Source organism: Delphinapterus leucas, chromosome 1 (assembly GCF_059928025.1).
Source record: "Delphinapterus leucas isolate spDelLeu-1000000601 "Yukka" chromosome 1, BTC_Dleu_Yukka2, whole genome shotgun sequence".
NCBI classification, from domain to species: Eukaryota; Metazoa; Chordata; class Mammalia; order Artiodactyla; family Monodontidae; genus Delphinapterus; species Delphinapterus leucas.
The window spans coordinates 181,493,881-181,506,250 of NC_143129.1; the positions used below are offsets into that span (position 1 = coordinate 181,493,881).

The following is a 12,370-nucleotide window of genomic DNA, read 5'->3' on the forward strand; positions in this document are numbered from 1 at the left end:
TGTGATTCAAAGGAGCCTCTTGGAGCTCAAGGTTTTTGCCAGCCCAACACCCCTACTCCTTTGATCTGGGGACAGCATCTCAATGCTCCTACGTCACGTCTTGGCGGTCCTGTCAAATGACGTGGCCCCCAGCCTCCGAAGCCAAGGGTGGGCACGTGACCCAAGTGAGGCAGCGGGACTCTCCCTCAGCGCAGGTGCCTCCTGGTACCTGCAGAGGGGCCACCAGCCACCTGCTCGCCCAGAGTGCACTGCTCCTGGTGCTTCAGCTTTCCTGTCCATCCTGCAGTTTCCAATGGACTCTTTTCTTTCTTAAGTAGGTCACAGTCCATTGTTGGCAACTCAGAACCCTCCCCGATACAACCTGCACCGAATACTCAAGACTGATGTTTAAAACAACAATCTATCCACGTGCTTGCTGCAGTGGGAATGAACACATGTCCTGACGGCCTAACACAGTCCTTACTCACTGCGTAGTCTATACTCGCTGTCCAGTCCACACTCACTGTCACGTGCAATGAAAAGAGTGCTGGCTTTCACAAGAGCCAACCGGGGCCACCCCACCTACGGGGTGTGACAGGCACGGCATGACTGTGGGCAGCAGGGAACCACTTGTCCATCGCCCACCTCTCCTCCGGGGCCGCTCCCTTCACCTTGTATTTGATGTTGTTGCTGATGAGCTGGTTGCCCTTCATGAACTCCTTCTCGTTGCCCCGGTTCTCCGTGACCACTGGGAAGGCGTGGTGGACCGTGGTACGCAGGATGCTGACCAGAGACTGGATGCGGGTGTGCGGGTAGACGTAGGTCAGGTTGGGCTCCATGATGTCGCTGGCTCGCAGTCTGGGGGAAGGAGGGAAGCGGTCCGCACTCACGACAGAGTCCACGGCACCGGGAGCAAGCCATGACGGAGCTGCGCTGCCTCTCCTGCACTGCCTGGACCACCTGGGCCCCTTTTCTGAACCACCTCTAGCAGTTCCTCGAACACACCCGTTCCTTGGTACTTCCGTCCCCTTCGCACATGCTGTTCCCTGTGCCTGGAATGCCCTTCCTTGCTCTGTCAGAAGTGTGGGCCAAGACCCTCAGCTCAATATGAATGTCCCCCCTCCACAAACCTCATCCAGTTGCTCAGGGGTTTGGCCATCGCTCCTCAGCACCCCATGGCACATGCCAGTATCACCACTGAACTGCTAATTATACTGGAATTAAAATGTTTGGGCGTCCCTTTAGACCAGGGATGGCAACTGTCACCCACAGGTCCAATCTGGTCACGCTCGCTCGTTTACATGTTGTCTGTGGCTGCTTCTACACTAAAGCGGCAGGACAGAGAGCACATGGCCTGCAAAGCTGAAAATATTTACTATCTGGCCCTTTCCAGAAGTTGGCTGACCCCTACGTTAGACTTTAAGCGCCTTGCACGATCCCAGACACGGGAGGCCTGAACTATCTGTCGGCTGATGGATAAGCTGGTGATTATGCCCAGAGGAATCACTGCTGATGGGACGACACCTCGCTGGGCACACACGAGGCAGCTAGTTCTCACTCACAGGGCTTGGAGCCTAAATTTAAACACTCAATCATAACATTTCCTATTTAACCAGAATGCCACAGCGGCCGAACCATCCACGAAGCGGCCCTGCCCGCCCCAGTCCCCAGCTGCACGGGGCCGCTCCACCATCCCGAACACACTTGGGTACAGACGTGCTTGCTGTTGGAAGGACCTTGCTGTTGTTACTTACCTTCTTCCAACCCAAGAATCTGAATTACCGTTTCCTACCTAATACAAACATTCCTAGGCCCTAAAGTCTGTAAATTCTGGAACTAGGACATGAAGAGAAATCCTGGCCTTACTTGTCCATTTCCACCTCCGTCTCCCATTCTAGGAGCGGCACGCCTCGCAGGCCCACGTGGATGTCATAAATGCCCTTATTGAAAAAGTCCCCTGTCCATTTGGCCACCTGAAACACAAAGCAAAGACTTGAAAAGAGGCTGCTGTGGGGGAACGTGGCCCCGAACCTGAAGGAGGCCTAGATGGGGGGCACGCTCACCATCAGGGTGACCATAATGGGGAGGCCGTACGTGATCTCGCTGGTGGACTCAATCAGGATGACCGTGAGGCTGATGCTCATACGGACGACCCCGCCCAAGAAAGCCGCAGCACCAATCAGGGCAAAGGTTCCCGAATAGATATGGCCCAATCCAATGTAGCTGGTGAAGAAAGAAACCAAGAACATGCCTTAGAATCATATTGGGGGTGCAGGAGGGAGTTATGATTTGCACACTTGTGCATACGTACTCAAGTGCACGCTCAGGCGCATGCACACACACACACACACACACACACACACACACGCAGTACCTTTTGAGAATGTTGGCAACTAAACGTCCAAAAGCAGCTCCACATAGCAGGGAAGGCACAAAAAGGCCGCTTGGAACAGAAATGCCGTAAGTCCAACATGCAAGCACAAAATAGAGGACGAAGAACAACGCCAAAGTGATGGGGCTAAAAGTACCTGCAAAGCCAGAACAGACCGACCTGAGTCCCGCTAAGATGCCTGCCAAGGCCCACCAGACTGCGTTGGCTCCCACCAGGTCCTTCTGCGCCCTGACCGGTTCACCTCCAGCACCGGAGGCAGACACCCCAATCTTGTCTGGGTTGGCATTACCAATGAAAAGCCCTGTTCTCGCTTAGAATGAAGGGCAGGCCGGGCTCTGTCTCACAGAGGAGTAACCATTTGTTTCCTGCCCCAAACCCCACCCTCCCAGATACTCACTATCCTGGTGGAAAAGCTGAAGGATGCCAGACTCCTGGGAGTTGAAAAAGAGTGTGGCCATGTCATTGTAGGTCTCATTGGGACAAAAAAAGGTCTTGATGCTGGAATTCACTTCTTCTGATGTGACCTAAGAAAAAGGAATCAAAAAGTCAAATAAGGGCCCCTGAGTAGGGCATCTGAGACTTCAAGTGGGATGTCTCCAGCGAGGTCGAAAGAGTCTGGTTTGCAAGCTTTACCCGTAAATTAAACAGGCAGCAGAAAAAAGATCGATCCCCAAGAGCAGCCAACCGTGATACGGTATATTCCTTGCGTTTTGAGAAAGAAAGAATCAGGAGGAGGGCCCTGTTCATGCACATTCATAACAAAAATGTAACTACACTTAGGGTTCACCGTGGTCTGGCTCTGCCTCCTCTCCCAGGGCTAATTTTGTCAGTGGTACTGCGGGAAGCCTGGCCCCAGAGCACCATGGATGGTGGAGGACGAGGCAGGGGACCGACAAGTGGCCGGGAGTGGACAGGCGTCTGCGGAGGAGAGTCCAGGGCACGGCCTGACCTAACGCCCCAACTTTGTCCCAAATGGAAAAAGCCTCCACCCGAGTTTGCTGCAGAAGAAAACCCATGTACACGAGGCCCGATGCGGACACCGCGCTCCTGGCTGCCTCTCCCACCTGGCTGAACAAAACCCAAGCTGGGAGAAGAGATTATTTCTCCACATCCCAGCCCTCTCATCCTCTTCATCATTTTGTGTGAGCAGATGAGATCCGGGCACTGCTGGACTCATTATAGGGCGAGGGTATCTGTTTTCTGGTTGGCGATGTGTAAGTAGCACAGGGGGCAGACCTCACACCTCTCACTGGGCAAACAATTAGAGTGTTTCTTGCAAAGTTAACTAAGCAGACTTTTCCTGGATTCCATTCTATCGATATTAATGACACTGTAAAGATGCCCTTATGTGGACCCTGTAACAATACCAGGTGATGGGTTTGTATAACTCTACCAGGTGGACCTGGCTGGGCAACACGGCCGGATGAAGGCTGCTGTAGGAGACAGGAGAGCGCCCCCTATCGGCAGAACCTGGCAGGGAGGAGCTGGCAAAGGAGACGCGTGTGCGGAACAGTGAAGGGGGGGACAAGCTGAGGCGACAGCTTAATCACCAGCACATGCAGTGTTTCCCAAACTATGCCTGGAGGAACCTAGTCCTGAAGGTGCTCTGGAAAGAGTCCTGTGGTCAAACGCATACAGAAGTATCACAGCACTTGCTGGAAATCGGTGTATCTGTGAAAAGCAGAGAACAGGCTCCATGATCAGGCGGATTTGACTCTCACACTGCCACCCTCTAGTGACCTTGGGAAAGGTCTTTAATTTTGTGAAGCTTCCGTTTCCTCATCTATGAAATGGGAATAATACCCACCTCATGCTATATACTACTAGCTGGGTGATCTCAGGCAAGGCCTCAGTTTGCCTCAGTCTTCTCATCCGTAAAATGGGGACAATGCTAGCCGACGAGGCAATGGTGAGGAGGTCACGTATGTACAGCGCTTATTAGAACACCTGGCACACAACAAACATTCCAAACGTTCCTAACACTTACTGGAACCGTAAAGGCCCTGAGAAACCCTGCATTAAAGAAACCTACTCAGCTCTGGTTAACCCATCTGACCACAGAATCCTTTTCCATTTGTTTGCTCTTGAATCACGTGTATCAATGTTCCTTAGAACACACTTTGGAAAATATTGGTCTGGTAAGAGGTGGCCTTGGGGAATAGCCAGTAACAGGGATCAACAAACATTTCCTGTGAAGAGCCAGACAGTTAATATTTTAGGCTGTGCAGGTAACATACAGTCTCTGTCACATGTCCTTCTTTTTTTTTTTTTCCCCCAACGCTTTAAAAATGTAAAAACCATGGACCGCAGTTCAACAAGACACGTACTAGAGAACCTCCAGCCTCCACCCTAGAGGCCGGCTCTCAGACCCACCGGACTGGACTGAAAAACACAGGGTACAGTAAGCTCCAATGCCTACCTCACTCAACCGGCTCTTTCGGGGAAAGGTGCTAGAAAACATCACATACTCCTAGGAAAGGAAAAGGAGAAATGCAAAGAGGAGGCATGCCAGTAAATGACCTAAACCCAGAAAAACCAGAAGATGCAGGACGAGCCAGGACCACCGTGTGCCCTGAGGCAGGCACTCCTTTCTCCCGTCTGAGGGGTGCCTCTTACATCCCGAGGGTGAGGCTGGCATGCACCTTTCAGGGGTGGGGGGGGGTCAAAGAGTAAACTGAGGCTCGGAGGAGAAGCAGTCAGTCAGCATCCTGAACGTCTGTTTCCAATTAGTTTTGTTCAACAAAGAGAGAGAGGGAGGGAAGGAAGGAGGGAGGGGGACGGCGGGTGGGAGAGAGGGAGGGAAGGAAGGAGGGAGGGGGATGGGGGGGAGAGAGAGGGAGAGGAGTTCCCTCTATGAGAGCCAGGACTGTTCACAAAAGTGAGAAAGAGAAAGTTTGGTGCACATCCTCTCTTAGGTAAAAAGACTACTACAATGCCCGCCCCACCCCGGGCAATCTGAATCAGGTGTGGAACAATGAACCCAACACATCTATTAGCTCTAAACTGAGGCAAGCCATACATTTCCGGATTCTTCTGTTTCGCGTGTGTAGGACAAAGGTAGCAGGTGCACCAGGGTTACCTGGAGTGCGAAGGAGTCATTACCAACTTGACTTGCGGAAGACATCTGTCGGCATTCTCCTAACACCATGGAGGCCACAAACACCACCACGGTGGTCACCAGAGACACCAAGAGGCTCTCCAAGACTCTAGGAGGCAAAGCGCAGCTGTTACTGTGGATAAAAAGTCACCTGGTCCTGGGAACTCAAAAACTGCCTACCTCCAACCCTCCTTTCCCCCAAGAGCATGCACAGCAGACCCTGCTGTTAGCACGTGTGCAGAATTTATCAGTGACTTGCTGCATTCCAGCAATTTCCATGTAAAAAGTGGGTAGCCAGTAACGTGGGCTGCTACGGCCACATCATCTCTCTCCGAGGAATGAAAGGCCTTCCATTTTAAGTCCTGGGGCGAGAGTCTAGCGAGAGTGCACCCCTCGGCGGGGCCAATACCGACTTTGTCATGTGTGCTGGTGGCCAAGTCCAGAGAGGCTGGGAGTGAGCCAGTGGCTCTGATATAAATTAAGCTCAGCCTCAGTCTTTTGGCCCGTCTGACAGATTTCCATTCTCCGTCTTAGACATGACATGAAAGCTGGTGTGGGAAGTGGGGTTCCTTCCCCGGGAGAGACGGCCCGGTGCCCACAGGGCCTGGGGGCCGCGGCGGGAGGGGGGTGGCTGCGTGGGTACCTGACGAGCTTAGGTTTCGGGTGCACGTTTCGCACGCGGTACTTCGCAAGCCTCTTGTTCAGACAGTTGAATGTGGCTCCCAGGAGGCCCCCAACGACCCCCATCATGACAAAGAAACCCAAGTCCATAGCTGTCCAGAGATGACATTTTTTATCAGAGTCAGAGCACTAAGAGAAGGGGCAAGGGAGGGAGAGAGAAAAACCAGAGTGCCCATGAGAACAGGAAGGGACAGGAGCAGAAAAAGACAGAGACGAGAAGCGATCCTGCCTTCTCCCTACGAGAGCCAAAGCAGTGCTGGAATCCCGCCCACACTGAGCACAGGGCATGCGGGAGACGACAGGGGCAGGGACGCACCTACCCTTCTGACAGCTTCTCTCTGGTACTTAAGAGCAATTTTCACGGGTCAAGAAAGAAATTTGGGGGGCAAGGACAAAACGTACCTTAAACTCGCCAAAGTTCAGCAATCCAGGGAGCTGGAAGGAACCCCAACTTCCAAACTGAATCCCAGAACGGAAGAAGTTGAGGGTGAAGGTGGCAGACATGGAGCAAAAGAGCTAGGGGACAGGTGAAAAAACAAGAACACTCGATAGCGACAGGTCCTGCCTCCTCCCAGACGTGTCCCCACCAACCTCCTGCTCCGCACAGAGACCGGCCGACTCCAGGTCTGGACACAGGGCCCTGGTGACCATGGCAGTAGATACACCACAAGTGTGAGAAGTTGGAAATCAGGCTATTAGGAGTTTTCATGCAGCCTTTTGTGAAGGACTATTCATTTACAGCCTATTATGCACCAGGCCCTGTGCCAAAAAAGGAACAGTAAACACCAGAGGAAGAAAGTGCTCCCCTGAGGCAGGAGACGGGGGTTCACATCAGGACCACAGCCGGTCTCACCTATGGGTTGGATGGTTCGTCAGGAGAGAACAGCAGCAGCTTGACTAAGGATGGGAAGGGTGTTAATATGGGAAGTACAGAAAAGTCCACAGTTTGGAGGTTATGGGTGTCTAGAGCAAAGGAGTTTCCAGTAACATCAACTCTCTTGGTCTCATCAGAAGCACAGGTTAACTAAAACTATCGATTAAATCGAGCCTTTTATCACCGTGAAACGGCCCTCATTCACTTTGGTAACTCCCCTTGTCTCAAAGTCTCCTTTAACGTTAAGAAACTACTACACCAGCCTTATTTTGGTTAGTGTTTGCATGGTATACCTTTTCTGCTCGGGTTATTTCCAGACATTTGTAACTGTATTTAAAGTATGACTCTGGTAAACAGTAAAAGAGGAAAAAAAAAAAGCTACTGGTAAATGTAATGGGTAAGAGGTGTCCAGTTTAAATCTGGGGGGTGTGGTTAAGCTCAGGGGAAGGTCTTCCTCACCACTTTCCACGTGAGCCCTTGGTTCCAGAAGGATGAGCCCTCCTCCAGACTGAACAAGGTACCCCCAATGGGGGCCCCGAAAGCTGCAGCGACTCCGGCGGCCGCCCCTGCTGATACGAAATCCCGCTTGTCTCTGAGGACAGAAAAGAGAGACGGTTTATCTGAGAAACAGCCCTCAGGCTGCGAAAGGCAAGTTTTCACTTCCTTATGCACAGACATTTTAACATCTCGAGACCCACGAACAGTCAGGGCTCATGAAGGGCAGGTCTCTGGGGAGGCAACTTGGCAGCCAAAGCAGTTCACCTATGAGCCAAACGCTCTCCCCAGAGGAGCTCCGCCAGGTGGGGGGACTCCCTGACGTCCGTTGACTCTCAACATGGATTCTCAGGAGGCAGACTGGAGGGTTCTGGTGTCACCGCTGAGCCACTGGCTCATCAGACCTTCCTTCCAGAAAGCTCAGCACCAGAGAAAATGTACAAGTGTGGCTGTGAGCAGAGGGGCAGGTGACAGTGACCGGCAGGAACACCGAGGCGAGAAGGCGGACCGCAACCCAGCCCCTGGGCCCCTGACTGCAAGGGCCTTGCCAGGTGTGCAGGTCAGTAACACACGCAAATCCCACGGGCTGAAGAGTGCCCAGAAGCAGCCTTCCAAACCCGAGACATGGCTGACCAAGCAAATAAACTCCATCCTTGATAATATGCCTGTGGACTTCCCTGGTCGTATGTTCGATCTTGGACCACATTCTTCATTGTCTGAGATGCTTCTAGAGGCCCTACGTTACGACAAAATGGAAGCCATGATGCCTCCTTGGCCCTTGTGCTCCTAATCTTCAGAAGAATAATTCAAAGCCCACCTCCTTCTGGACGGTCGGGTTCTGCACGCAGCCCACCCAGCAGGGGAGAGCGTGAGCCCGACTAGAGCAAGTGTAGGGTCTCAGTGGCAGTAAATGAACGGCTTGTTTTTTCCAAAAAAAACCCCCAATTTCCAACCTTTCCATACCTGTCACTTCGGAAATAGGGGAAGTTAAACTGGATCTTCCGTAAAGAGAGGCTCTGAAACTAGAACAAGAGAAAACAAAGTCAGAGAGGGGCCCGAAGCTGCAGGCATCCACAGCGCCGGGGAGTCCCTGTAGCCTGAGCGCGCCTGGGCAGGGACTGCGAGAAGGAGTCTGGGGCAGCAGATGGGAAGAGAGGCGGCTTCGGGGAGGAAGTGCTTTTCCTGCCCCCCAATTTCTAGGCCCCTCAGAAACTGCATTTTGTACATAGACAGCGAGTCCAAAAGGAAAAGGGGAAATTGCTGAGCGAAGGGTTAGGCGGAACTGAAAGCTGCTGCAGACGTCATGGGGCAGTCACCGAGGAAGGGCCAAGGGGGCCAACTCTTAACCTGCTCGACAAAATCTCAGGCCGCCGCACAGCAACTCCCTCCCCTTAGAACATGAGATGTAAACGTCCGTAAGCCACAGTTCATAGGGAACTAAGACTTCTCCACGTGGACCAGCCCGTGAGCACGGGAGCCTGGGGTCCTGAGCGAGCTCCTTGGCCTCCCTAAGCCTCAGCTCCTCATCTGAGAAGGAAGGTGATAAGGGCAACTCAACCCTTGAGGTGGCTTTAAAGGAGCCAGTATATGAGAGTCTGGCCCGGACAGCCTAACGCTAAAGAACAGCAGCTGCTACTCCGCATTGCTTCCAAAGGAATCAGCACAGACCTGCGCCTGAGAGCGTCTCAGCCAAGGCTTCCAGCCTCTCCCGAGACGCTCCACAAAGCCACCCTGCGGGGACGTGCTCGGCAAAGGCTGGGGAGGCACCGGGTGACTTTCATTTGAACAGACTTTCTCTCTGTCCCATTCCTGCTCCTAGGACTCAGCAGGGCCTCGTCAAAGCCTCGAGGTACCAGCTACCTGCTCTCCTGGGAGACAGACCATATCGTTTTCTCGTCAACCCAAAGCGACAGCAGATTCCGAAGCCGTGTTGGGATGCTCCCGATGGATTTTTTCCAAATTCAACCACAGACACGCCCCTGTGCAGGTGGCCCACTCGCAGGGGTAACCCGCCCCCGCAGACCATCAACCCTTACCTGCGGGAGGCCAGCCCCTACCACTGCTCCACTGTGGATCATGGGGCCTTCCTTCCCCACGAAGAGCCCTGGAACAGGTGGAAAAGGGGGAGGCCATCAGTGAGCACAGAACGGTCTGGGTCAGGAGACCTTTGTTACATAGACCTTTCTCTTGACAACTATAAAACAAAGATGATCCTATGACTTTGTAAGAGAAAGAGGGTGAGTCAAATTCCCAACAAACAGGAGAAAATAATCTTGAAATTCTACATCGGGGGTCAGCAAACCATAGCCTGTGGGCCAAGATGGCCTTGCTGCCTGTTTTTATACAGCCTGAGAGAGCTCAGAATGGTCTTTACATTCTCACATGGATACATTTTAAGCGGTCATGTAAGTTTAAGCACCTACCTAATAGCTTCTTTTCTTGCCTCCTGGCCCACGAAGTATAAAATATTATCTGGCACAAAAACTTGCTGACTTTGCTAAAGGCCAACTCCACAAACCAATTAGACATTCGTTCTACTTCAAGACTCAGTGGCGTGCTGGTCAGATATCTCTGAATGGTAACTAATTCAGAGCATCTGCATTTAAAAAATAACCCATCAACAAACAGTGCAGAAACCTGTTTGAGGCCGGGGCCTTCAAATCCGAACCTACTCAGTGTACACACATGATGCTTCTTGTCATCTTCGCCCCCTGAACGCTTCAAGGATAAAGGTCAGAAAAGACCCTCCTTACCTCCAGCCACACTGAACAGCACTCCAAAGACTTTGCAGAGCAGGGTCCGGAGACGCACGATTCCGGGCACCTTCACACCATTCAGATAGCATTTGATCTCGGGTATCCCAGAACCCGCTGCCACTGGCTGATGGGGAGAGCAGGTACACCCAGAAACTCAGACTCCACTGGGTCTACGGTTCACCCTGGACAGCCTCACCAAAGAGGGCGAACTGACCCTCTTCACCAGAGCAGCACCCACCCCCCTGCCCCCCATGGGCCTGTGAAACCAGAGGCTGCCCCTGCCCCCCGGGCTTCTGACTCAGTAGGTCTGATGCATTTCCAGCAAGTTCCTGGTGATTCAGCATCAGCTGGGGGGGCCTTTCAACAATCAATGCCAGCCTTCACCACCGGAGAGTCTTACCTCATTCATCTAAGCTGGGTATCAGTCACTTTTAAAGTTATTTTAAAGTCTTCTGAAGTTTAAAGTATTTAAGTTTGAAGTATTTTAAAGTTATTTAAAGTCATTTTTACCATTCCCCAGGTTATTTCTAACGTGCTACCAAGGTCGAAAATCAACCTTCTCGCCTAGATTGTTCCTCTTTAATCTCACCAGAGGCTGAAACCACTTTCAGAAAACATCTCTAAGTGAACGAGAGACCACTTTTTCTACGGGAATCTATATTCGAAGTCTAAATCAGTTTCTTGACATTTCGAAAATGGAGATGGAGAAAATGAGAGCAAAACCTCATGAGCAAAGAGGCGACACCCCACCACCTCACCTCAATTAGGACAAGAAGGCTCGCGAAGAAGACAAAAGTCAAGTTGAAACCCAAGAGTTCAAGGAGGGACAGGGCGAGGCAGCCTTTCTGGCTGCACTCCTCCACCGCTACAGACATGGGGTTAAGGAAACCGTGCCCGCTAGCTGGGGTGGTCCTACCGTCACTTGAAGTGAGGCAGCTTCTCCTCTTCTGAAGCACGGTGGCTGCTTACTGCACACCCTCCTGTTCTCCGTATATAAACTTAAAAAAAACACAGCTGCCTGAGATGTCTCCTACATTAGGAACCATTTTTAAACTATGAAATACTTCAAACATTATGAGAGGTAAGGTACAGACACCTGTACTCCCACAGCCCATGCCTTGACAAATCTCAGTGTTACGCCACATTTGCTCCAGGTATTTTTAAAAAATGAAAACATTAGATACCATTAAAAACAACGACGACAACAACAAAACCCTTTCTGTTTGCCTCCCTCTCTCCTGGAAGAAACCACTAAGCTGAAACTCTTGCGCATCCTCCCCTGCAAGTTTCCATGTGCATCCACATTGTTCTAGGTGCTTCTAAAATTAAAACAATGGCATTGCACTTGATGCACATTCTACAGCTGCCTTTTTCCTCTCCCTCAACGCTTTCTGAGAATTAGTCATGCTGATGTAAAAGCTCTGGTTCATTTATTTTGACTTCTACATAAAACCGTATCATGTGAACATCAATTTTCCCACTCTCCCATTTGGTGTGATTTCAATCCTTTGCCATCACAGAGCTGCAATGAACATCTCTGTGCATGTCTGAGGGCCACATTTAGAACAGAAACTCAGGAGTCAGGAAGGTGCACCTTCCTATGTATTTAATTTTCATTTCCCTGCTGGTGGTGAGGTGAGGTTTATTTATCAGCTAATTTTCCTCCTCTGAGAATTGCCTGTTCACATCCTTTGCTTGCTTTTCTACTGGGCTGTTTGGACTTTTTTCTTACTGAGCTGCAGTTCTCCCTCTATTCTGGATACTAATTATTTGTCTCTTAAATGCACGGGAACAACCTCTCCTAGGCTGTAAACTTGTTTTTCAGTTTAGTTATGGTGTTTTATTGTTGTTTGGGGTTTTTTTGTGTGTGTATAAATAGAATGTTTACTTTGATGTGGTCAAGTTTATTGATCTTTTCCCCTTCACTCTGTGCCTCCTGGAGTCCTTAGAAATTATTCTGTACTCTCAACATGACATCATCTCTTCAAGTTTTGTTTCACCTATTGACATCTTCAGTCCATCTGGAATTAATTTATAGTACAAAGAATCTAATTTTGTATTTTTCCAGGTGGATAACTGATGTCCCAGCATCTTTT

The 12,370-nt window shown here is 51.0% G+C and overlaps 1 protein-coding gene across 12 annotated transcripts in view; it reads right to left on the reverse strand.

The window, feature by feature from the left end:
- CLCN6 (Cl-/H+ antiporter 6) overlaps nt 1-12,370 on the reverse strand; it is a 30,366-nt gene that overhangs the window by 8,272 nt on the left and 9,724 nt on the right. For 11 of the 12 annotated variants that reach the window (XR_016388989.1, XR_002648072.3, XR_002648073.3 and 8 more), the window contains exons 6-18: nt 11,033-11,139; nt 10,272-10,398; nt 9,555-9,622; nt 8,482-8,540; nt 7,483-7,615; nt 6,552-6,665; nt 6,112-6,278; nt 5,451-5,577; nt 2,769-2,895; nt 2,354-2,507; nt 2,043-2,202; nt 1,846-1,952; nt 651-837 (exon numbers count right to left, since the gene is read on the reverse strand). Coding sequence is in view for 7 of the 12 variants with exons in the window: in XM_022598790.3 (XP_022454498.1) it covers nt 651-837; nt 1,846-1,952; nt 2,043-2,202; nt 2,354-2,507; nt 2,769-2,895; nt 5,451-5,577; nt 6,112-6,278; nt 6,552-6,665; nt 7,483-7,615; nt 8,482-8,540; nt 9,555-9,622; nt 10,272-10,398; nt 11,033-11,139 (1,637 nt within the window). In the remaining 5 variants the exon portion in view is untranslated. The remainder of the gene's footprint in view (nt 1-650; nt 838-1,845; nt 1,953-2,042; nt 2,203-2,353; nt 2,508-2,768; nt 2,896-5,450; nt 5,578-6,111; nt 6,279-6,551; nt 6,666-7,482; nt 7,616-8,481; nt 8,541-9,554; nt 9,623-10,271; nt 10,399-11,032; nt 11,140-12,370) is intronic. The other variant, XM_089901142.1, reaches the window with a different exon arrangement.